The sequence below is a fragment of the Triturus cristatus genome, chromosome 10 (genome assembly GCF_964204655.1).
Source record: "Triturus cristatus chromosome 10, aTriCri1.1, whole genome shotgun sequence".
NCBI classification, from domain to species: Eukaryota; Metazoa; Chordata; class Amphibia; order Caudata; family Salamandridae; genus Triturus; species Triturus cristatus.
Genome location: NC_140593.1, coordinates 963,464,685 through 963,490,806, shown reverse-complemented (window position 1 = coordinate 963,490,806; position 26,122 = coordinate 963,464,685). Strand labels below are relative to the sequence as shown.

The window sequence follows — 26,122 nt, the reverse complement described above, 5'->3', positions numbered from 1 at the left end:
GATTTACACCAAACCTACAAAAGGCACTTCCTTGACCTGTAGACTACCTCTCTGCCAAATTTCAAGTAACTCTGTTCAGCCGTTCGGGCTGTAGCTGTGTCTAAAGGTCCTATGGAAAAATGCATGGGAAAAACGCGTTTTGGGACCCCCCTTTTTTCTCAGCCCCCGCTTGACGAATCCCCCCGAGACTGTCAGGGTAGGAGCGGAGCGCCCCACCTATTTTGAAAATTTCGCGAGGATTCGTCGACCGGCGCCAAAGTTATTCCAAATAGAATGTTGCGGTTTTCCTATGGAAACAGGGTCCTAACTATAACTATCTACTGGCGACCGCCAGTAGATTATATATATGTGTTTGACTTCCTCCTTCGGTAACCAATGGAATGATAGCATACAAAACAGCAAAATATTCGACTCCACAAGGTAAACATGAAAAAGATACTCTCGTATACCCATGATTTCATCTTACAATTTTAAATGCTAGTTTATAAAGAAAGTGCAATTATTTCGAGAGAGCCCTGTGAAGTACACTGCATAAAATTCCATTACTAAATACATAAAAAATGGGGATCATAAATAATCATCTGCAATTGGCCCCAATTATATGACTAAAAAATACACATTTACAAATGGGGGAAGCCTTTAAAATTACTTACAATAAAACATAAATCATTATGGAAGTCATAGCTAGAGAGACCCTGAAAACATATCGGTAAAAAATCCTTATCATGAAAATCAATACGCTGTCATGCATGGGTCATTGGCTGCATATATGGATTAGTCTAAGTAGTGCAAGGAGTTATTGATACTTCAAATAGCCGGATAGAGATCAACTTACTTAACGATGTGTAAAATACTTCGAAGTAGCGTGCACTGATGTACTAGGTTAATCCCCAACTAAATGGACTGTCGATATAATGTATATACATATCTATGTAGTGTATAGCTATCCAATAGGAGTGCAAGTGCCAAGAATCTTAGGATTATATCGTAGATGGGGAATATCTATAAACTGGATAAAATTCCAATTATAAATATTAAAACCTATAGTATGATTATGGACACAAAATGTCTATAAAGTGCTAGTGCTTCATACAGTACATCAAAACTTGCATATAGTAAAGTGCAGATGCAACAGTACTGATAAGACTAAAACTATGTGCAAAGTGGCAACCCATTAGCAGCGTATAATAAGGGAAACAGAGGAAACAGGGGGTACATCTGAGGAGAAGAAGGTACATAACATCAAGATAAAACTACATGATTTTAAATGTTTTTAAATGATGTAAGGAAACTTGGAAGGTTAGTGAAAACCTCAAACCCTTGACGTGTATAGTTCATAGGAAATTATGCATGTCCTCCCCTGTGTTGAGTCCATTAGGCATCTTAGTGTCTAGAAGCAGTATATAATGGGTTTCTAACTGCCTGAGGAGTTTTTCCCTGTTGCCACCTCTCGGTAATTTAGGTACTGTGTCTATCACATAATATTTGAGATCGTTTAAATTGTTGTGATGGACTAATTTGAAGTGTCGTGCAACAGGGTAATTGGAGTCGGAATTGACTATAGCATGTAGATGTTGAAGGATCCTAGTGAATACCTGTAATTTCGTGCTGCCAATATATTTGAGTTTGCAAGAACACTCAAGTACATATACTGCATAGTCTGATTTACATGTGAACAGACCTCCAAGGCTAATAGGGGTATGATCAAAGGCACTAGTAAACTCAGAGGTGTTAATGCCGAATTTACATGCTCGACACGAGCTGCATTTATAAAAACCTTTGCGTTTGGATAACCAGGTGTTAGTGATGGTTACCTCCGGGCCCAGTCAGTCCTGATCTTCTTCAGAACTCAGGGCAGAAGAGGTATCGGCAGAAAGGCATACAAGAGTCCAAAATTCCACTCAAGGCAGAACACGTCTAAGAGCAAGAGAAGCCTTTAAAACTCGAACGCGCAGAAGTGATGACATTGTGCATTCTCTACAGTAGCCAACAGATAAAGCCAAGCAGACGCCTGCACCACCAAACTTTCAAATCAGGGGCACGGAGAAACAAAAATACGGGGCTGGACAGTGGCATTGTGTTATTTGGTGGCTGACTAGGGGTCCAGAGCAAGGTTTGACCCATGCCTCCAACAAAGTATCTGTATGGGCTACGTTAAATGGTAAGAGGGTTCAGTAGAGGTCTGCTCTAGCTGAAAAATCTCCATAAGCACATTGGTCTTGACCTCCTAGGTGGGGAGCTGGAGAGCAAGGATTTTGGCCACCCTACGCATAACCATGACATGGGAAGCACTCTCCTCAGTGGCAGGGCCAGGGGTGAGAGGAGACTGGACTCAGGGGAAGTAGAACGGGCACTAGCCTCCCGTAAGTCACCATACCATAGCTCCTCATGATAAGGTTGGCCAAACTCATCATCCGCATAGTAATTGTTATCTGAATCCAGGCTGATCAGGCAATGCGCAGTGTGCGTTTGTCGTTGTGGAGGCAGATCCAGTGGAGGAAATAGAGCTTTAACAGTGGCAGGGCATGACTTTGATCAAAGTGGAACAGGCGCAACATCTGCAAGGATAATTGGGGCCTCATCTTCCTGAGTCAATGGAGTCTGCATCAGCGTTGAAGCGCCAGACAGTGGGTTGAACTGTGCACCGGAGGTAGAGTCCGGAATGGAGCAAGAGGCAGCATGTAATGGGTTCAAAGGTTCTAGCTGGCAACGAGAGCGAACACGCCAGCGGTAACCCTGGTGGAGAACCTCTCAGCTACATGGGGCCCACAGGTGTGCAAGAATGAGTTGCCAAGAATACAAACAGTTGGAGCACGACCTCACAGAACTCTTCGATCTGCTTAGTAGTGGCGGATGGCCCTGTAAACTCTGGTTGTGCCAGAACAATGTGAAGGGCTTGCTCCAAAGTCAAACAGATTTGGGAGTGAGATCAAGATGTATGGCACCGCTCCATCACCTACTCAGAGGAGTTTAAGTGGAGGGCAGGGAAGTGTGTTTTCTTCAACTTACCCAAGGAACTGGATCGAGAGGAAGATCAATCCCTTGAACAACTCTGGCAACTTGTGGATCACGAATGGGACCAGGACCAGGACTGAACTTTTGACTTGGACCGGTCTCATTGCTGAGTCTTCCAGTGCTTGGCGATGTAGATTTTCACGCTGCTGTCCTCAAAACGCTGTTACTGCAGGCAGAGTCTTAGCTCGTTCCCGGGCCCCACAGGCAAAGTTGTTGAGATCTGTCAAAGACATTTGTTTTCAACAGTCCTTACATAGCTTAAAACGAGTCATTTTGAGGGGTGACATGTCCCTTGCACACAGCAAAACAATGTTTTGATGATGTAAGGGTCTCAAAGAGACCAGATGTAACTCTGGTTCTAAGTCTGGTGGTGCAGAAAGAAAGGAACGGACGTTTGAGTGGGAGTGGCGTCTATATATGCTCTGCACGTCATTAACGGACCGGAACAGCATCACTGTGGAGCCACACGGCACCACCTATGGGTGTGCAGAGATACTGCTTAAAAGGTTCCAGATCCAGTCAGATACCTGAGGAATACTGTAAAGATGAGGAACCAGCAGCTAGAAGTCTCTATCAGAAAAACTTACATTCGCGCTGTCAAATAATTGGAGTCTAGATGAACCCCTTTTTCCTCAGGCAAATCTGAGAAGTTTTTTTCAAGTAAGCAGTAAAATGAAGTCACAGAGAGTGAAATCACAACTGGCAGGTAGGGAGTCTGAAAAAGGTGGGAACCATGTTTGGGTATAAACTAGTACCTAGGATCTGGAATAGAAAAAGTCCCCCATTTAGATCACACATCAATCTGTTTTTGCATGTTACATTATCACGAACCAAATAAGACCTACTGCCCAATGCAGTGTGCTTTAACTTTGGCCCTTTGAGAGGGTCTAGAGTAAGGCTTATAGATCAGACTGAATTATTAAGGCTAACCTCACTTCAACTGAGTAAATTAGTTTGTTCAGTTCCACTCAACATTTTTAAGGCAGTCCAGTGCAGACATGTGCTGCTTACGCCAAATGAGGAACGAGCATTGCACTCGATTGAGTTTGTTTTCACAGTATGATTTTGTAGATGGACAAACACTCATTCGTTACAACAGAGATTTAAAACAATTCAGCTGCTAGTATTAGCAGATTAGTTAATCAGACTCATTCACGTTTGGTTGCTTTCTGGCCTGCTGCATTAAGGTATGCTGGTTCTTTGCTCCATCATGAAAAGTACCTCCTTGTGCCTGTCCAGGTAGCTGTGTACTGGGGTTGTCCCCACAGAACAAGTTACTTACCTTCGGTAACGATGTATCTGTAAGAAACTTTAGTTAGTTAGATTCCTCACCTTAGAATATCCCCAGGCGTTGGACTGGATCCGGAAGATTTTTGTAGCAATACCCCTTGCGCGTCGCAAGGCGTCGTCTGCGGCTCCGCGTCCGTCGTTGGCGTCGTGCGCCGGAATGACGTCGGAGTACTTTAGACACCGCCCTTGCGCGCGGACGTCAGTTCTTGTACATAGCTTTCCGCACCAGGAACGTAGAGCCATGCAAGAGACAGACACTGATGCCAAAATATCTAGGGCCCTGAAAAGGATAGCCTTAACCCTAGATGTCAGTTCGCAGAACGGGGAGGATGGGTGGGTTGGTGAGGAATCCAACTAACGTTTCTTACAGATACATCGTTACCGAAGGTAAGTAACTTGTTCATCTGAAAGAAACACGTTAGTTAGATTCCTCACCTTAGGATAGATACCCAAGCAATACCAACCCCGGTGGTGGGTCTGCGAACCAAGATCACACCAGAAAGTCCTGGAGCACAGAACGGCCAAAGAAGCCATCCCTCCGGACTTGGCTGTCTAGGCAATAATGCCTGGCAAACTTGTGCAGCGAAGCCCACGTCGCCGCCTGACAGATGTCCTGCAAGGGGACACCCCGTCCCAAAGCAGTAGTAGCCCCTGTGGCCCGAGTAGAATGGGCTCGCAGCCCAACAGGAGGGTCCTTTTTTGCCAAGGAATAACAGGTTTTTATACACAAAACGACACACCGGGAGATGGTCCGTTTGTGCACAGCTTTTCCCTTCTTAGCACCCACGTAGCCAACGAAAAGCTGGTCGTCCACCCGGAACGGTTTCGTGCGGTCCAAATAAAAGGAGAGCGCACGTTTTGGGTCCAGACGGTGGAGCTGCTCTTACTCTTTGGAAGGATGCGGAGGTGGAAAGAAGGTGGGCAAGGTGACAGATTGCCCAAGATGAAAGGGGGGTCACCACTTTCGGTAGAAAGGAAGGACGAGGCCGAAGGACAACCTTGTCCGGATGAACAGATAGAAAAGGAGGCTTGGACGATAGAGCCTGGAGCTCACTCACCCGTCTAGCCGAGGTGATGGCTACCAGGAAAGCAGTCTTAAGAGTGAGAAGACGAAGAGGACAATTGTGAAGAGGCTCAAAGAGAGCACACATCAGGAATGTTAAGACAAGATTCAAGTCCCACTGAGGCATTACGAAAGGGACAGGAGGGAACGTGTGAGTAATGCCTTTAAGAAAGCGTGACACTACAGGGGACTTGAAAAGAGAGGGCTGATCAGGAAGCCGTAAGAAGGCAGAGATGGCAGCAAGATAACCTTTCAAGGTGCCCACGGCAGAGCCCTGCTGGGCCAAAGAAAGAAGAAAGAGGAGAACCCCAGAAAGAGGGGCGGAAAGGGGATCCACAGCCTTTGCTGTGCACCATGCCACAAATTTGTTCCACCGGCAGGCGTATACCGTCTTTGTGGAGGGACGCCTGGCTGCCAGAATGATATCACAGACTTCAGGAGGCAAGTCAAATGGCATCAACTGCCGCCGCTCAATCTCCACGCATGGAGGTGGAGGCTGGACAGGTTCGGGTGGAGGACCGTCCCCTGCTGCTGCGACAGAAGATCCTCCCGGAGGGGCAGACGTATCGGAGGATCAGTCAACATACGGAGTAGCTCGGGATACCAGTACCTTCGTGCCCAATCCGGAGCCACCAAGATGACTTGGGCCCGGTCGCGCCTGATCTTCTTCAGCACTCTGGGCAGAAGTGGTATAGGCGGAAAGGCATACAACAGACCGCAACTCCCCTCGCGACGAAAAGCGTCGCCGAGCGAGTACTGCCTTGGAAATTCCAACGCGCAGAACTGCTGACATTGCGCGTTCTCGTCGCTGGCGAATAGATCTAACCAAGGCTCTCCCCACTGCTGAAACAGACCTTGCGCCACCTCGGAGTTCAGACGCCATTCGTGATCCATCATGCACCGGCAGCTGAGTTAGTCTGCTCTGGCGTTCAGAGAGCCCGCCAGATGTTGAACCACCAGGGTGATGCCCTGGTGTTCCAGCCATGTCCAGAGGCGCAGAGCCTCCTGACAAAGGGTCCACGACCCCACCCCGCCCTGTTTGTTGCAATACCACATGGCGGTGGTGTTGTCCATGAACACCTGCACGACACTTCCCCGGACAGAGGGATGGAAGGCTTTCAGTGCAAGTCGGCTCGCTCTCAGCTCCAACAAGTTGATGTGGAGGCGAGACTCCGCCGGAGACCAGAGGCCTCTGATCTCCGCCTCTCCCATATGGCCACCCCATCCCAGGAGGGACGCATCCGTCACTACGACATGCTCCGGCAGGGGTAGGGAGAGGCTCTTGCCCGTGACCCAATAGCGGTCCGTGAGCCACCACTGCAACTGCTGTGCAGTGCCCTCCGAGATCAAGACATGGTCGGACAGGTTGCCGTGATGCTGGGCCCACTGAAACTTCAGGTCCAACTGCAGAGCCCGCATGAGCCGCCTGGCGTGATGCACTAGTAGGATGCAGGAGGCCATCAGCCCCAGAAGCCGCAACACTAGCCTGACCGAAACCCAGGATAGAGGCCGAAAGATGGGAATCAGGGCCTGTATATCCCGGACCTGCTGGTACGGCGGATGAACCCGGAACTGCGCCAAATCGAGAACCGCTCCGATGAAGAGGAGCTTCTGAGAGGGGCGCAGGTGTGACTTCGGCACGTTGATGGAAAACCCCAGCAAATGCAGGAGATCCGCCGTAGTCTGGAGGTGGGAGACGACTGCCTGGGGCGAGCCCGCCTTCAACAACCAGTCGTCGAGATAGGGGAAGACTGGAACCCCTAATCTGCGCAGATGAGCTGCGACCACCACCATCACTTTCGTGAACACCCGAGGGGCACTGGTAAGGCCGAAGGGGAGCACGGTGAACTGAAAGTGCTCCTGACCCACCGTGAACCGCATGTAACGCCGGTGGGCCGGCAGGACGGGGATGTGGAAATATGCGTCCTGCAAGTCCAACGCTACCATCCAGTCTCCAGGGTCTAGGGCAGCTAGAACCTGAGCCAAAGTCAACATTTTGAAGCGTTCTTTCCGGAGGAAGGCATTGACGTTCCTGAGGTCCAAGATAGGGCGTAGGCCCCCTTTGCCCTTCTTGGGAACCAGAAAGTAGTGGGAATAACAACCACGACCTACTTCTGGGCTCGGAACGCACTCGACGGCCTCTTTGGCCAAGAGGGCCAAAACTTCCTCTTGCAGAAGATTCAAATGATCCTCCGAGATACGGTGGTGCTGCGGTGGCATGGCTGGAGGGGTCGTCTCGAAGGGGAGGGAGTAGCCCCTTCGGACAGGTGGGTGCTGCAAATCGTCCGAAGTAATGGTACACCAGTGGAGCAGGTGATGGCGAACCCGGCCTCCCACTGGCGAGGAATGGGCCTGAAAGCTCGGACTAGGAAGGCTTTGAGGCGGATGCTGCCGGGGTGGATGTGGACTGACCGCGTTGTCCTCCAGTACCGCCTCGGCGGAAACCACGTCCGCGTGCAGGCTGGTTCTGCGGCCGGTGGCTAGGTGGACGTGAGGAGGTGCCCCTTCCTTGGCCACGAAAGGAGCGAAAAGCGGAAGCTTGTGGCCGCGGGGCCGAGAGGCCCAAGGACTTGGCCGTAGTCTGGGAGTCCTTGAAGCGAGCCAGCGCACTGTCCGCTTTCTCACCAAAAAGGCGAGTGCCATCATAAGCCATGTCCATGAGAGTGCTCTGGACATCCCCTAAAAAGGACGTGGACCGCAGCCAGGCGTGACGTCGAAGCGCCACCGTGGTAGAAATCGCCCTACCCAGCGAGTCCGTAGTGTTGAGTCCACATCGGATTGCATGGCGCGCTGCATCTCTCCCATCGGCCAGAGCTGAGGAAAGCCGTGCCCGGGCCTCCTCCGGGCACAGGGGCAGCACGTCCTCCACCGTATCCCACAGAGTGGGAATAACGGTCCAAGAGACAGGCGGTGTTCAAAGACCGCAGGCCCAAACTGAGCGAGGAGAACAGCTTCTTACCGAACTGTTCCAGTCTCTTGGAATCCCGGTCCGGAGGAGCGGACGGGAAGGAGGATTGGGAGGTAGAGGCCTGGATAACCAGACTCTCGGGGGTGGGGTGTTGGGACAGAAAACTGGGGGTCGCCCGGAGCAGGGCGGTGGCGCCTGGCAACGTTCTTATCCACAGGAGGTACTGTGGAGGGCTTGGACCAGGTGCCCTGCAGAACGTCAATGAGGGCCTCATTGAATTGCAGCAGAGGCTCAGTGGAGCATGCGGCAGACTGAAGCACCTCAGTGAGGATGTTAGTCCTCACAGCCGCGGCCGCCTTGCGCAGCACCACAGAAAAAGCTGCACCCTCCTCCGAAGCCACAGTCGGAGGAGAGATGAATCCAGTGTCCGGTGAGGTATCCAAACCACTGGCCTCCCCCAGTTCATCTGCCCAGTCCTGTGAAAGATGGCCCTGAAGGGCCAAAGGGTCCACGGACCCCTCCCAGTCGCCCCCGTCATCCGAGTCCTGGTAAACAGGAGGAATGATCGGAGCCGGTCGATAGACAAAATGTGTCTCTAGCGGCGCCGCACCGGTGTCAGGACCGGACAGGGGCTGAACCGGGGATCGACGTCGACCGGAGTCGGCGTCGGAGGTGGCACCGGTGTCGACGCCGGCGGAGGCGGCGTGCCCCTCGGGGACCTGCGGCGTCGGGGCCTGGAGCCTCCAACGGCGCCGGAGCCGCCGGCGCGTAAGGTCGCCCAGTCGAGTCCGCGCGGCCCGAAGGCGCGCCAGCGGGCGTCGACGGCGGGGCCAGGCTCCTCATGGCCGAGAGGAAGGCACTGACCTCCGCCGGCGTCGCGTCAGTTCCAGGGACCGGCGGGTATGGGGACGTGCGCGGCGCCTGCGGCTTCGTCGGAGCCGCGGGGGTGGAACCACCCTGACCCTCGGCTGAGTCGCGCGACCGGCGAGGGGAGTCCGATGAGCGGTGTCGCCTCTTGGACTTCTTGGAGTGCTTCGACTTACCCGAAGACTTCGAGCCAGACGAGCGTCGATGTCGAGTGCGGCTCCGCGACCGATCCTTGGACCTCCTCCTGGACCGGGATCGAGAGGGGCGCGGAGCCGAGTGGCGAAGCTTGAGAAGCTTACGGGACCTCTCCTGCCTAGCTTTCGAGGTCAGGGCCATACAATTGGAGCACGACTCCGTGTCGTGGTCGAGGCCAAAACAATACAGGCACCGGCGGTGATGATCGGTCACCGACTTCAGTCGGTGACAGTCGTCGCAGGCCTTGAAACCAGGCATCCTACCGGCACCAGAGTCGAGAAAGTGACCAAAAAGAGTCAAAAAAGTTAGTCAAAAAATGACTAAAGGGGTAGCTCTCCCGGATCGGCGCTTACTGGCGCGGAAAAAAGAAGAACTGACGTCAACGCGCGAGTACCCAGACGACGTCATTCCGGCGCACGACGCCAACGACGGATGCGGAGCCGCAGACGATGCCTAGCGACGCGCAAGGGGTATTGCTACAAAAATCTTCCGGATCCAGTCTGACACCAGGGGATATTCTAAGGTGAGGAATCTAACTAACGCGTTTCTTTCAGATACAGATAATTGTAGGGTAGTTCCATCAACTTACCTCGATGTATGGGTAACTACTTCCTCATATCCATGCTAATCTACAAATACCTGCAATTAACTAATCTTGTAGTAATTACTAAAATGGCTACTGTGGTACCACATTTAGTTACTACTGTAATGTAACTATTGTATACCCCTATTGGGACAGCAATGCCCTTTGTGATGCTTAAAGGAGAATGTGCTTCTTCTCAAAGTTCCCCAAAGTATGTTTAGGAGCCTTTTTAATTCCACACAAAATGTAAATATGTGTATGGCGATGGCCTGTGACAGCTGACTCCGAGCACAGCCGGACTTGGTCTGGAAGGAGCACACCATATCCACCCCTATCCCATTTTTTTGTTTTAGTAGGGAGCAACTACTGTCTCTTAACTGGCCTGGGAAATACTAGAAGCTGATAATACTTGGAGGAGTAGACACCCTTTTCTGTTCAATTAATACAGAAAAGGGCCTACATGGGAGGGAAGTGGATATGCATGTGACTGTCCTTTCGGACTACAAAGACACAGGAATCCATTTTGAATCCTGTGTGCAAGGGTGATTCATAAAACTGGGGAAAGAGAAAGCTTGTCAGATGGGATGAAGACTGAAGGCAGACCCGAGAACATTAGTGAAGACCTGGGAGTGCACTAGGCTCCAATGAAAAAAGCCACTGAAATGTAGGGCCAAACTCCGCCCTCTTACTAACTGCATTATTTTCTAGAAGTGTGCACAGATGGGGTTATGTATCAAAGAAGTGAGGGAAGTACAACTCCTTTAGGACTATTTACCTTACAAGACCCACTCAGGCAAAACACCCGGCTCCACCCACCTACCAACAGCATTTACAGCACAGTGACATATAACCAAGGAACTAGGTGTGAAAAGACATGCTCCCCTGAAACCAGACAACCCATAAAAAGTCAGGCTGGAGGAATATACATCTCTAGCCTAGAAACAGAATACATATATGTGATGGCCTCCCCAGAACAGTGTTTGAGGCACTTACCATTGATCAGTGCGAGGCGGACCACAGCAGCAGACTGGTGGGGTGGTGCTTTAAGGCATCAGTTTCCTTTTTTGGTTGGAAACACAATCTCAAGTCCTGCTACAGTTTTGCTTAGACTACATCCGAGAGAGGTTTGAAGAAAGGGTCAATCAATAGGCCGAAGTGGGTACTGAAGGTGACCCCAAAACAAAGCACCCCTAAGAATAGCATCCAGTAGTCAACAGAGGAAAGGAGCTGTGCCAAGAAGCAAGATCATCAAACAATGAGGTAATAGGTCGACAGGTGCTATTTGTTGACCTTCTCCCCACGCTTCTGTACCATTTAGTATTTACTTCAGTAGGACCTTGGGTCAGCAAGTGCTATCCCAGAGCAGAAACCCCACTACCTAGAGGACATGTGAATGAGCAGTTTCCTACATGCCATGACTTGTGTCGGAATTAACTTGAACCGCGGAGCTTCTGCTGAAATTTCCAGCAAATCAAAGCATGTTCATAGACCACTTAAAGATGATACCTGCGTGACCGGAGGTAAAACTCTGGGATTCTGGTGGACAGGCACTGGGTGACATCTCTAATCCTGTCGGATGCATACAACAATCTCGCCGAACAATCCAGCATTATTGTTTGTTAGGAGATGGTTCTACACCCATTTTAGTAGTTGGCTTGGGTGAGCCCGCATGAACACCTTCGTAGGTCACTAACCGCTGCATGCAGGTTTGCAAGCGAAAATCACTATCTGCTGCATGTACTGGGTCAGAGCAGAAGAACTGGCTGAAATATCAGTTGTGGTCAGCACGCATGGGCAGCACTGAATGGTGGAGAGCATTACTGTAAAGAAACGTTGACTAAGGAAATCAATTTGGGAGGGCGCTTGTGTGACCGTAGACGCAGGGAGAAAGGTGATGCAGAACGGGACGGGTGCAAATTGCCAGAAGGGATACTGCCCGGACTACAAGTTTCAGAGTGCACCAAGACCGTTATTTAGAGATGGGAAGAAACTGTGCAAGTGCAGCCTGCATACACCAAAGCAAGAGAAATTTTCAAGGTTGGGACAACCTTCCTACAGGTAGCAGGCACACTGGGAACACAATAAGTCATCGGTGCATGAAGGTTTTGAATATCCCCTTTGAAGCAATCTAAACGGAACCTGTGGAGAAAATGGAATTTGAGGCAGACACAAAAAGAAATATAGAAAGCAATGCAAACGTTTACTGGTAGATTTAACTTTCCTATACTATCAGTGGCGGGAGTCATTTTACGGCCTAGTATTTCAACGCAATTTGTATCATGCCTTGCAGTCCATTTCAGGGCCTTCTGCAAGATGCCTACCTTCGTCTTCATGCTGCACTTCACTGTGGGCTCTGAGGTCATCGTGCCTGTGTCGCGAGCCCGCAGATGAACTGGAAGAATGATAGGAATAGGAGGCAGAACTGCCCCGGTCTCTGGACGAAAAATACTTTATATTGTCTTGGTCAGCTGATCCGCTTTCAGATCTACGAAAAACAGAAACAGAGTGGGCTGTAATACTTTTGCCAACTTTAAAGTCAGAGCTTTAAACGCGGTTAGAGCCACACAGTTAAATAAACATTGCTGCACGTTTAAATGTCTTAAAACAAAAAAATCAGTTTTCATACAAAAATTAAAAGGAAATTATACAAGGTAAGGCGGCTGACTTGGGAGGGTTTCTTGAAAACGTAACGAAAGTAGGGCATTTATTTAGTAAAATCACATGTACAATTGAAGTGAGAGTTTAAGTATGACCAAAGTGGAGAAACCAGTTTTTCGTGCGAGAGGGAGCTGCTGCTTCGACAAACTTACGAGACAAAGAAAAGAGAACTTTTTGGTATTCTTAGTCAAGGCACCTACAAAACATACTTCTTGTATATGAATTGTCTAAGTAAGGATACGGAAAATCGTTCACGCAATACAATCTACGTCAAATACAGCGTGTAACTCGAAATCTAAAGCCGCGTTCTACGCTATTACCTTGCCCGAGTCATTCATTTTTGACCAGATCTTTTCAATTGGCATCCCTTTGGCTCTCATAGCCGGGAAGAGGGGGGGGCGGGAACATCTGGAACACTGGATCTCGGTCCTACGAGAACTAGTCTGGTGTCTTCCTGAAGAGGACGCTCCGCGCCAGCCTCTTGCTGTGCGGTCCTGTTCTGTCACAATGTCGGTCCTGCTCTTGGTTCTGTTCCAGAACCCCGGGCAAGTTCCAAACCTACTCCTTAGCTACAGTGGCGTGGCACGGGCCCCTGTACTGCTGGGGCCTTAAGGGAGCCGCACACCTTGAAGGGAGAGGGGGGGGGGGGGGGGATGTTCAGTTCAAGGGGGTTCAGTCCAAGGCCAATTAATATCTGATTGATATGAGAGACACTCGGGTCCTGCATCACGTTCTGCAGGGGGCCCCAGAACAACTGTGCGGTGCATTTATTGCATCTTCTTTTTCTCAGGTCAAAGGAAGGGTGGGAGGTGTGGGGGATGGGGGGGTTACGGCACAGCTGCTTCACCATCTAGTCTTTCAAACTTGAAACAAGTGATGGTGAAGATCGATACAGGCTGTGTGCTACGTACTTGTGCAGACCGCTGTTCTGCTGCTGAGTCGAGATTGATGTAGAAACCCAGTCCTCAAAGCACTTAAGGCCCGGGAAGGGTAGCAACCAGAAAAGTGAGGCATTTGCACGTTACAAAGCTAAAAGTATGTTTTGTGTCTTCAGTGCACAACAGCAGAACATGACTAGTGTCATGACGCGATTACAAACTCGGACGGTGAGGATGGAGGAGTTGCCAGGCAAGAGACCTTATGGTACGTGCCCCCAGAGTTAACTGTACAGGATGAACGTGTTCACGGTCAGGCAGCCAAGGGAACACTAGCCAGGTACTGGGCAACTGCTCTGCAAACATTTTTTGATGCATCACAATGGTGGGCTCACCTCTATCATCCACTATGCAATCTTCCAAGACTGAAGGTATCCTTTTTGTGGTGAGGGCCAGTCTCCAGCCTCAGGCAGCCAACACGACTCATGGCCTAACCATGCGACTCTGGCCAATTTAAAGATCTGTAATTTTAATATGCCAGACTGAACAGCTTGACTTGCCAATGGAGGTCTAATTAAGTCTGGGTGTTGTTAGAAAGTCAAACTGTTCAATAAGATTACATAATAATTACAGGTTCCCTCAGAGTTCTGGAAACTCAGATTAATTGCGAACCAACTGACTGAAGCTCAACTCCAACAAGATTAAGTACTGGTCATCGGCTACAAGACCTCCCCATGGGATTCCCCCTGGTGGCCGTTGGTACAAATACCAACACCCATAGACCACATAAGAAATCTAGGAATCATTCTAGATGGCAAGCTCAACGTGACGGTTTAACATGGCGGCTGAGGTCAACGCAGTGTACACCTCCTTCTTCAACATCATACACATGCTGCGGAAAATCTTCAAATTGTTGCCTCAGAACATCAGACCGACAGTCACACAAAGCACTCATCACCAGCAGGCTGGACAAAAGCAAATCTCTACACCAGTCTCATCAAACAACTCCTATACAGATCCAGACCATCCAGAACGCAGCTACAGGAGTCATACTAGACCTCCCATGCCGCACCCACATCACACTGCACCTCAGGAAGCTTCACTGGCTCCCCATTCACAAGCACAGCCAATTCAAACTCCTCACACACACATACAAAGTCCTACACAAAACAGGACCAGAATACCTGAACAGCAGCATACACTTTCATCCACCCACCTCATACTTATGTTCTGCCTCACTCTCACTCTAACTCTAACTCGCATTCACACCCCGCATACGTAAAAGTAAAACTGGAGGTCGATCATTCTCCTCCATCACACCCAAGACATGGAATGACCTGCCTCAACACATCAAAGCCTCCTCCTCACCGAGTTCCGCAAGAAGCTGAAGACCTGGCTCTTCATATAAGCACCTCGGGACCAAATAACATACACATCTTGCACAAGTGCCTGGATACCGTCCCGGGTGATTAGTGCCTAATACAAATCAACATAACATTTATCAAAGCAAATAATCTGGGGAAGTTCAAACAAAAAATAAAGTTACAACCCAAACAAGAGTATTTATAAATAAAGCGAAATCGCACATTTCAGAATTATGAGCTGGAAAAATGTTTAGGGCTCAAGTTGAAGAACATTATACATAAAAAAAGCTTAAGAGCTCTTAACTATCTTGCCATTGTGTCTGCTGATCCGGGCATCCACCAAAAACTATTGAGAGTTAGCTATCAATGTGAGATCACACCAAGATTCTCCATCCACAGGAAAGTGGACCTCCCCTTGCCACGGAGTGAGGGGACTGACCCCGGTTCTATGCGCACTGGGACTCTGTTATGCCCCATGTTTCTCCTCACTGTAGAATGCTTCTGAATACTTATGTGACCCCATGGTATTCCTCCCCCCCCCGATACGACCATCTGTGCAACATGACAATGATAACACCAATAGTATGTCTATGTACACTGTATTGGTGCCGATTTGTTTTTTGTATTTGTAAAATGCAAATTGAAAAATAGTTTACATTTTTTTTTTAAAAAAGATTCTCCTGCCACAAGTGCACGACAACTGCCCCATGACAGTGGACTGAAGATAGCGAACATTACATTATACTATTAGGTAACCCAAATAATTCCAATAATGACTGAACCCATAAATAGTCAAGAGGTTAACTTATCGGAAAGCCTGGGAGTGTTGCACTTGTTCTACGGAGTGCCCAAACCACACACAGCCAGGTCACCAAAATCCCAATACAATGTTGACTACATACAGGTATGTGGACAGGATGAGAGGGAAAGCTACCTGTCAATCTATACTGTGGCATGGTAAAGGGCTAGGCCAGGTAAACTACTATACGGCTTCAGGACATGGACCTAATCAGTAATTCATGACTGGAAGATAACCACATTAAATCCTATTAACTTAAGAAAGAATACAGAGCCCACTTCTTCAAATAACTACAGGTAAGGCATGCTTTCAAAATGCATATAACTGGTCCCACCCATTTTGGAGTTTAACTCGCTAGAACCCAAGGTGACAATGGAACAATTGAGCGAAAAGGGAATATCCAGAATGTACAAAATACCACTAGATCCATAAACAGATTTTCTAGTCAAGTGGGAAGCGGATTTGTGAAAGTTGGAGGAAGAAAGATGGGCAGAACACAAAATGCCTGCACACTTTTTAGCCAACTCATTATGCATGCAAAAATTCAAATACTTACACAGAGCCTATCATCGGAAAACGTTTTGGATGCTCACACACTAATTGCAGGAGAAATGTTGATTTTTAAATGATAAATTTGCAAGTCACTGTCACTCAGACACAACATATAGAATTATGGGTAGCTGAATACGGAAGAGGTTTTTCCCATAGGGGCTCTTTCTGACACCAAAAAGACAACAGGAAAGCGAAGCAAACATCACTATTACTCACAATATATCCATCCATATTTTTATGTCACCGAATGCTATACCTCCTAAGGTAGCTGTCTATGAACAAGCCATCATCCAGGATATTGAAACACTGAGCGAGAACCACACCTTCCAGAACACCAGCACAGCGGAACGTGCTGCCATACAATCCCTGAGATCTAACAAATACATTATTATAAAACCCGCCGACAAGGGCGGAGGGACAGTCATCTTGAACAGAGAGGACTACAGACTAGAATGTGAGAGACTCCTCAGCGACACCAAAAACTATGCGAAACTGAATCAGGACCCTAGCGAAAACCTGAAAGCACGCATCCTTTCCCTAGTGGAGGAAGCCGAAACTACGGGACAGTTCACATCCAATGAAGCCAAGTTCCTCACCTCCACTATGGGCAAGATACCCTACTTCTACATACTGACAAAGACTCACAAAAACAAACTACCCCCTCCGTAGAAAGCCTCTACACCAGCCTCCCACAAGATGACACACTGTGCGTCCTAGAGAAAGTTTTGGAAAAAAACGATTGGAAGTACCACACATCCAGGAGATTCCTCTGGGAATGCGCCAAACTCGCGCTGAAAGACAACTTTTTCGAATTCGAAGGCCAACTCTACCTCCAAAAGTACGGCACATCCATGGGGAGCATTTTCGCCCCCAGTATAGCGGGCCTATATGTACATGATTTTGAGTCCAAATACATTTTCTCAAATGACGTGTCACGGATCCCAGAAATGAAGTTCTATAAACGTTATATAGACATCCTACTGATCTGGGAAGGAGACACCGAGTCACTAAACACCTTCTGCCGATGGCTCAATAACTGTGACCAGAACCTCAAGCTCACACACCTGTTTGACAGTCAAAAAAACACCTTCCTAGATCTAGATATCTGGGCTGAGAATGGCCATTTGAGAAGTAAAACACACTATAAACCCACAGCACGAAACTCACTTCTACATTTCTCCAGTTTCCACCCCAGGCCCCTTCGGGAAAATCTCCCTTATGGACAATATTTACGACTGCGTAGGAACTGCAGTACCGTGACAGATTTCAAGGACCAAGCAAATGACTTAAGCAATAAACTTCAAGACTGTGGCTACCCAAAGCACATCACAGAGAAAGCCAAAAAACTGGCCTGCAATCAGGACCGCGATGCCCTCATTGAAAAACACTCACGAGAAACTCGACCTATGCCTCTGACCTGTGTCACGACCTACAACACAGTCTCCACTAAAATCTCCAATATCGTCAAAAAACATTGGAAAATCCTTAAGACAGGTAACCTCAATTGGGATCCCCCTTTGATATCGCACAAAAAAGCCAATTCCGTAAAAGATGCTTTGGTATCCACTAGGCCGGCCCCACAACACAGACCTGACAACACTGTCCTTAATGCTTGGGGGCTCCCAAGAGTAACTGCCCATTTAGCGTGTGGTAATTGTAGTGTTTGTCACCTGACAAACCACAAAAATTCTCCATCTGGAGCCTGGGAAAACGTGGGAACTGCGACAACACACCAACTGTAATACAGCACACGCCATATACCGCATTCTTTGTCCATGCAACCTCACTTACATTGGAATGACCAACCGGAGGGTCAAGACCAGAATCTGTGAACATCGGAGTACAATAAGATGTAAGACAAACATGACCAAAATGACTAACCATTTTCTGGAGGCAGAACATACCACCAATGACATGCGCTGGGTCATTATAGAAACCCTGGACCCCAACATGCCGAACATCCAACAGCAGCTATTTCAGGAAGAACAAAGATGGATACATTGTTCATCCAGTCACAAAACGGGCTTGAACGATAACACACCTTGGAACAGTCTCAACAGAGCAAATAACCAGCTCCCCCATCCAAGAGCGAAACTCCTCTTTTTAAAAAAAAAACTATGATGTGTTTTTGAAAAACTATGATGCGTCCCATGTCATTGTGAACACGTGTGTGTGGATACTGCTGTACCTAACACATTATCCATTCTGGATTGTGCGCTTTTATACACAAGCAGGCTTACAGCGATCCACCTTCCTTTCCTTTCTTCTTTTTCTTGTTCCATACTCCCATAGGCTGACATGACCACACCAACAACTTTAATTCTAATTCCAACTGACTAGGCTTAAGCGGCACTGGCACTTGCATGCCTACCCAGTCACAAATTTTATTTATTTTCCTCTCTCATTTACACTATATTGTATTTAATATCACTTCGCAATAGTGCCCCAATTGTAAGAGACCTCCTCTCTAAGATGGCCGCCATTGTGCCCCGCCGCTCCTTAGAACTTCGATACTGATACCAATATTAGCCATCACACATGCGTGCTCTACCACCTGCAAAGTCATTGCTCTACCCGGACGTGTCTCTTCACACGTACCGGGTACTTCTAACTCCTGATAAATAGCTGCCTCCAGTCGGTCCTCCCAGCACCAAGCCGGACTACGAGGGACCGAGATAGGTTTGCAGCGGAGGGACCACCAAGACCAAGTAAGACAATGCGTGCTCCAATGAGGGAGGACCCCTCACAGAGCCCGCTACTATCTTCGTACTTATAACTATTATTGTCATCTTTTGCAGATCGGTTCTTGGATTAACAACCCTCCCCTCGAGCCCCGATGTTCCCGCCTAATATACCTTACATTGTAACTATGATTATTTCCTGTGCTTGCTTTACCACTGTTTTGACAATTTTTAATCACTTTTGGTCTTAGTAGTATTCAGTCACATTAATATATGTACTTGCTCTTGACCGCCAGCGCACTATACGCCCAAGACCACTCGTCACAGCGCCAGTGGCCCTATCTCGTTTACTTAGTCCACAGACTACACAGGGTGCGGTCTCATCTCAAACGCTCTCCTGCCACTAAGGAGCCAGACTAGCGCTACTTTGTCAGTCTAAGATTAGCACCAATTACTTTTTACTCCTAGTGAGTTTAGCGCATATAATCAAATCGCGCACACTGTTTGCCCCTGCTGTCCTTCCCTAATGTTGACGCAGCATGCATAGTACCACCTACATGCAGCCACAAGCATGGGCTACATGCCATTCACTGTAGTAGTCATAGAGACACTTGACTACAACACTTCTTTTGCCAAGAAGATTGCATTTTATGTTGCAAAACTATGTCTTGTTTGTCTCTTCTTTTTCCAACAGTTATTTTTCAAGTGTTAGCGAGTACGTCGACATTTTTTACCGCACATGCGCGTGGGCAGGTATAACAAAAGGTTTCACGTGGCACTATTCACCTTTGCCACTCACATATCACTCACCTGGTCCTGAAGAAACCCCTTTTCACCTTTTTGTACGGGCTGAAACATGTAGACCGCCACACAGTCAACTCTTGGTAATAATTCCAGATTAGTTGCACTACACATATACTTTTTAAACATATCCTGAGCCGTCATTATTAAAAATCATAGGCAAGGATTCTCAGAGGTATTTTTAACTGTAAATAACTCACCTCACACCACATTTATGCGCAACACCTACTCCGCTGTAATCAGGCGTCGTAGCACAACCTGGGAGGCATTCGACCACCCGTTTGGGACCCCAATGATGAAGTATGACACCAACTAGGTTGGTGTGTGAGGGGTCTTTTAACAACACCTAACGGGTCCATATTCTAACTACTCACAGTGATTTAATTTCATACACTTAGTGGGTCCGTCCACATTGTTTAAGTCTCACCCACAATTTGTCTGCCACTGCTTCCAACATGTACGTAGAGGGAGGAGGAGTAATAGTGGAACCTTATAAGATGCATTTTTTTAAAAAAAGGTTGAAATAAAGATGACCAACACTCTTGCCTCACCACCTCCTCCACCTTCCCGATATTTGCATCAAAATTAAAGATAGAAGGCCAGGTATTCATCACCCCTCCCCTATTTAAAAAAAAAAAAAAAAGTGTCCATCACCAAATATTAAAAGAATATACCAGTGCTCCAACTACCCACCCAAACGACCCTCTGCACACAAACACCCCCAAACTGGAGAATAGGTATCTGGCACCTGCCATCCACAGCAACAATCTTGGTGCCATCCCACTCCCTTCCATCTCAAAGCTGTGCTCCCTGCTCGCACTGAGAGCCAGCCAGTGGCTCTGAAAGCCACTTATTGGGCCTTTCCGGTATACCGGACGACTCTTTCTTGTTTTTTTTTTTCCTTGAGACGCGTGTGTTTTTTTCCATAGACGATCACAGTCCCCCAGGAGAAAAGCAAGTATTGGCAAAGCCAATATGTTTTGCCTCTGTGAAATCAGGCAGTACAACTTTGGTTTATGTTCACCATTTCACCACCTCTGCGTGTAGCAGAGGCAACCATGTATTCCTGACTCACACTACATGACCCAGGGTGTAGTAATTTTACAGCTATTCAATCCCTAGCGACACATGACCCAGGATAATTTGTTGCATGGCTAAACACTTATAAGGACCCAAAGGCGCGACCGACTGTATTTCAAATGCTTGTTTTACATGTTGCACAGGAGTTGATCTGCTGTGCAACAAGGCTTAAAGTTAAAAAATAAAATAAAAAGTGAAACAATGCGGTCAATTAAGGCTGAGTAATCGTTCTATTTTTTTTTTTTTACTGCGTCATAGCGTGTTTTTTTAATGTGGCACATTAGCTCAAATGCCGTGCAACATGTAAAATAAAAAACTTGACAAAGTCAATGGATTTCGCATAGGCAAAACATGGTCTAAAACACACTGACAAAAAGATTTCACAGAGATGAAGCCTATTTGCTTTGCCAATGCTGTTTTCTTTAAGCAGGCTGTAGTGCCTGGGCCACGAGCCACTCTTTGCGCAGGCCAGCACAGGCAGTGCCCACATACACAGTAGATGTGTCAAGGAAGTCATATGTCTTTGCCTGACCACAAGTTACTGTTCTCCACAGGAACCGACTGGCTGTAAATAGCCCTCTGTGTGTATTCAGCATCATTCACTTGCATGTTTTGGGAGGCAGTGTGTAGCAGTAATGGAAGTGGTCAGTGTCAAATTGTAACAAGCATTGGCATAGCCAATAGGTCTCGCCTTTGGGACCTTAGAAGTGTTAAGCCATGCAACAGTTGCATAACTAAATACTTATAAGGTCCCAAAAGCGAGACCTATTGGCTATGCCAATGCTTGTTTCTGTTTATTACTGCTCTGTAGTAATGGCGGCACCCGTGCTTTAGCTTAAACATCTTCAGCTAAAGTCGGGTGCCGAGATTGCTTCAAAAGTAAAGAATTGTCTATTTCTTTACTTTTGAAGCAATCTCAGCACCCGACTTTAGCCTAAGCTGTTTAAGCTAAAGAACGGGTGCCGCCATTACTACATAGAAGTAATAAACAGAAAAAAAAGCAAGCGCCCGCTTCTAGAAATGACTGCCGTGGCGGGGGAAAAATGCTACCGCCGGCCACAGCTTGCAGTGCATGTGTGCGAGTGGTGCACGCGCAGCAGTAATCACGCCATATGGCGCCTCTGCTCAAGCGCGCGCCCGCGCACATGCACTGCAAGCTGTGGCCGGCGGTAGCATTTTTTGAAGCCCTTACTTTAAGTCTTGCCAATCCAGCGCAAGCGCTGGGTCAGGCGAGACCTAAAAATGACTCAGTCTGTTGGGAAGAACTACATTTCTAAGGCTGCCCGGATTGTTGTTAAAAGTGTCAATCTAAAAGAAGACTATATATAAACGTTTACACAGCCATTGTGAAAAAAGTAAAATGGTATTGGTTGATAGAATCAAGGTCATATTACCAACCCTTGGTGTCAGTGCACCACACAACACAAAGATAACAAGCATGTTACAGCAAACACGCCACCTGTAGTACACAGTCTGAACTGACTCACTGCCCAGCAAGCTGCAGAAACGCTTATTATAAACACGTTTCTCTCTAGAATGCTAGACCCGCCACTGTGGTATTAAAGCTCTGAACTAATTAAACAATAATGGTTCTCATTTATATCACATCAAAATGACAGACCGAAAGAACCCGGTGAGACTCAAATAGTTCACTCTCAAAGCAAGCATGCCAAACTGTGAACAAGGACCCCACCGACTGAGCTCTCTTGTTGGCACAGCATCAATGCCACCATGCATGGGGTGCACAGCGTCACTGTAAGCACTCCTGGACACTGACTGAGATAAATGCGTGTCTCCTTATATCACTGACCTCTCTATCACACCTTCAACGAGAAAGCAAAAAAGACACAATTGATGGATGGAACGCAGAACAAATCAAAACATTCACCCCCCCCCAGTCAAGAGATCAGGGTTAAATCCATCGTTCTTTTGCTCACCATGCCACCCCAGTTTAGACCTGGACATATGCAAATCAGTCTTGACCCTGTGCCTCATGGGAACAGTCCAGCCCGAACTGCCAAGCCAGGTCCTCCCTGGACCGGAAACAAGCATCCTAGGACCAGTTTCGGGTTTTCACCCCTCTTCAGCCAGGATAGCTTGATTCCAGTGGCACAGTGAGCCCAGGACCCACGTCTGGGCATACCTGGCACACTTAGGGCGCCTTCTGCATTAACCATACGCATGGGCTGCTGGCCTTTGTTTTGTCCCCGGTTAGAGATTCAAAGATCCTACACCCTTCTAATGTACCAACCACCGATAAAAAGGCAGAACAACGAGATCCGGTTGTTAAGGAGCCACAAATGAGAGAGAAAACAATGCATGTGGTAACATGTTATTATTTGTTTTCTTTAGGTTTTAGAATAAGTCGTTGTCCACACAGTTACTGAGCTAGCTCTATGTGTAAATGTACCAGCCTGCTGCATTAACATGTGTGCTACCTGAAGGCTTCAAGTTCTAAGCCTGGGTACATCAACTTAGTGTTTAAGCGTATATATGCTGAAGAAAGGAGTGCTTTTAAACTAGATAATTGTAACACCTGCTGTTTACAGCGCCAAAAAGCATCAAGACCGTGAAAACTGGGCTGTGTAACCACTCTATTGTTATATATCTCAAACTACAGATAAGATACTCAATTCAAGTAAATATTTATAATCTAAACATTGCATGGACTGAGGAGCTGGTTATGGGCAAAGAGAATGTGAGAGATTTTGTCACGCAGCCTGCAAGAAGTTTCACTGGCAATGGCGCAAAAAGAGTACCTGCATGAGTTTGAAGGGGAAGGACACGGGGAACTGGGTCCAGTACTTGGTCCAGGGTCCACATCACGATGAAGATTGAAAGTTATGGGGGGGAAGACAGAGGCAAGAAGGAGGCGCTGATCAATAAGAAGCAAGGAAATGAGAAGGACGTGGGAGCCAGCCAATAGCAATTAAAGGTTAAGAAATGGAAGGGCTCTAAGCAACCTTTAAGCATTTTTCTCTCTCAATACTAGAGATTTAGCAAGCACAGTCAAAGCACTGTGCAGGTGAAACCTAAAAAGCGCATATACTTTTAGGGAGTTTGCCCTTCTTGTATGTGGGCTGAAGCCCAGGGAGTCCATTTAAAAAAAAAATTTGAGGGTGAAGGTATGGCACATATACGTTCGACCCTCCAGTCATATGGGCCAATCTCCAAGGGTGCAGGTCATTTATTAGAATTGCGTGTCTTCCTTGAGCTGTGTACTTGTGCCCTCCAGGGGAAAACAAAGCGACCCACTAGACCACCAGAAAGTTTTTGTTTCAATATTGGCAGAAACACTGCCAGCAGCAAACACAAAGGAATGCAGTCTTCCATATAATGCAAAACAGTGGGTTTTTTCCTCCCAAGTTCAAAATTGGCCAAGTGTGGAAATGTGGGTTATTTTCTAAGTCTAGTATTTGCCATGGCCTTTTGATTATACTGAAATATACACATACATATTTCAATGATAGTGGTTTTAAAACAGCCCTCTTAAACCACTGGTCTGTTGTGTCATTCATATTTTTCTTCTACGCACTACAGCATAGTGCACTGGGTCAGGCCACTTCAGTCATTGGCTAATTCCACTGAGTGAAGGCATTCAGATTGTTCCAAAGGAGCACACCTGACCACAAAGTAGGACTCTTCGGTTCCAGGGACAACTATGCAAACATTAAGCTTCTTGAGACGAGAGCCAGATATTTGCTTTCAAGCAATTGTTTTTGTTATACTGGCATTGACCCAGCAGCTCTCCAACAATAACGTTTTTTCAAAAGCCATGACAAAAAAGCATGGCAAATCCAAAAGACTGGCAGTTAATGCAAGACCTATTGGCTTTGAAAAAGGTAGTTGCCCATGGCGGGATGCTTTTATTGTGGAGCCCAGGTCTACCTTTTGGCCCTCCCCGACTCCGATTTGGTTTTGTTTTAGGTGTCTTCGCTGTATGAGAGTGCAATAACAAGTGAATAGTGGCTGGAGTGGGCTCACCCCAAGTACCTTGAAGTATGCAGTTTTATTGCATATCGCCCCCCGGGACTAGCAAAGAGTTTTTTAGACTCCATCGGCCCTTTTATTTCCCCTATTGCGGCTAAATACAGCCACTGTGTGGTTCTCGGGGGACTTTAATATCCATATGGATATGTCACTTGATCCTGATTCCACGAGACTACGTGAATCATTCGACATTCTGAATTGGACTTCCTATGTCCGCCTCCCTACCCATGATAGAGGACACCTTCTGGACCAGGTCTTCTCCTCTAACCCGATTCATGTCGATGCCCCCCTTGCCTTAACTTTGTCCGACCATCATTTGGTTGTTTTTAATATTCCTCGAGATAAGGTCAGATACCAATTTTTAGACCATGCCAGAACGAGCCACAGTTCCAGGCCACTCAATCGGATGACACCTGAGGTGATTCAGTGTGCCTTGAGTCACCATCCGATTTCCTTAAGTGGCAATTTGGAACATGATGTTCAGGCCTTAGAAGGTTGGTTTCGATGCCAGGCATCGCAACTGGCCCCCCCCTTCCCTCAGGACTGCTAAACCCACCAGTGACTCTGCGCCTTGGTTCATGGAAGTCCTAAGGGTCAGCAAGAGGACCTGTAAACATCTCGAAAGAGAGTGGCGGAGGAACTACAGCTCCTCTGATAAATCACTCTATAAAATTGCTCTGAAAAAACACTATTAAAAAAAGTACGCAAGGAAAAGAAACTTTTTAGTAACAAAAATTGACTCTGCAGCCAACAAAAGTAAATCCCTTTTAAACATTGTAAAAAGTTTCTCCTCCCCCACGTCTACGTGTCGTCTGTTTGCTCCTAGCGATTGTACTGAGCGTATGGGCTGTTTCTTTAAAAAAAAAAAAAATGTAAAAACACCCAGGATACCTTCTCTGTCCCGCTCCATACCACCTCCCTTATCGAGTTCCCTGTGATTTCCTTGGAGCAATCCCTAGTGCTTATGAAATCTCTGAAATCTGGCTCCCCTCCGACCCTTGCCCAGCCAAAGTCCTGTCTGCCTTAGCGGAAGTGATTAATCCTATAGTGAACCCAATTTTGAACACTGTTTTGCAGGAAGGCTCCATGCCATTAGCGTGGAAACATGCCAAAATCCTTCCGCTACTAAAGAAACCTACGGCAGACCCAGAGGTAGCCAGCAACTATCGGCCTATCTCACTTCTGCCTTTTTTCTCTAAGGTCGTAGAGAAATATGCTAATGGAGTTTTAACGAACTTTCTGGAAACCAATCATTTGCTGCACCCTAGCCAGTCAGGTTTCAGAGCTAATTTTAGCACTGAAACAGCTTTGCTAGAGGTGGCTGAAACAATCAAAGCTACGCTGGGTAGAGGCGGTAATGCAGTCTTGGTCTTACTGGATCTCTCTGCAGCTTTCGATACC

General features: G+C 47.5%; 1 protein-coding gene across 1 annotated transcript in view; it reads right to left on the bottom strand.

Moving 5' to 3' along the window:
• Positions 1 to 26,122, bottom strand: part of SMG1 (SMG1 nonsense mediated mRNA decay associated PI3K related kinase) — a 1,471,505-nt gene that overhangs the window by 1,354,304 nt on the left and 91,079 nt on the right. Inside the window, exon 2 of the mRNA XM_085628855.1 lies at positions 12,243 to 12,406. Coding sequence (XP_085484981.1) covers positions 12,243 to 12,406 — 164 coding nt within the window. The remainder of the gene's footprint in view (positions 1 to 12,242; positions 12,407 to 26,122) is intronic.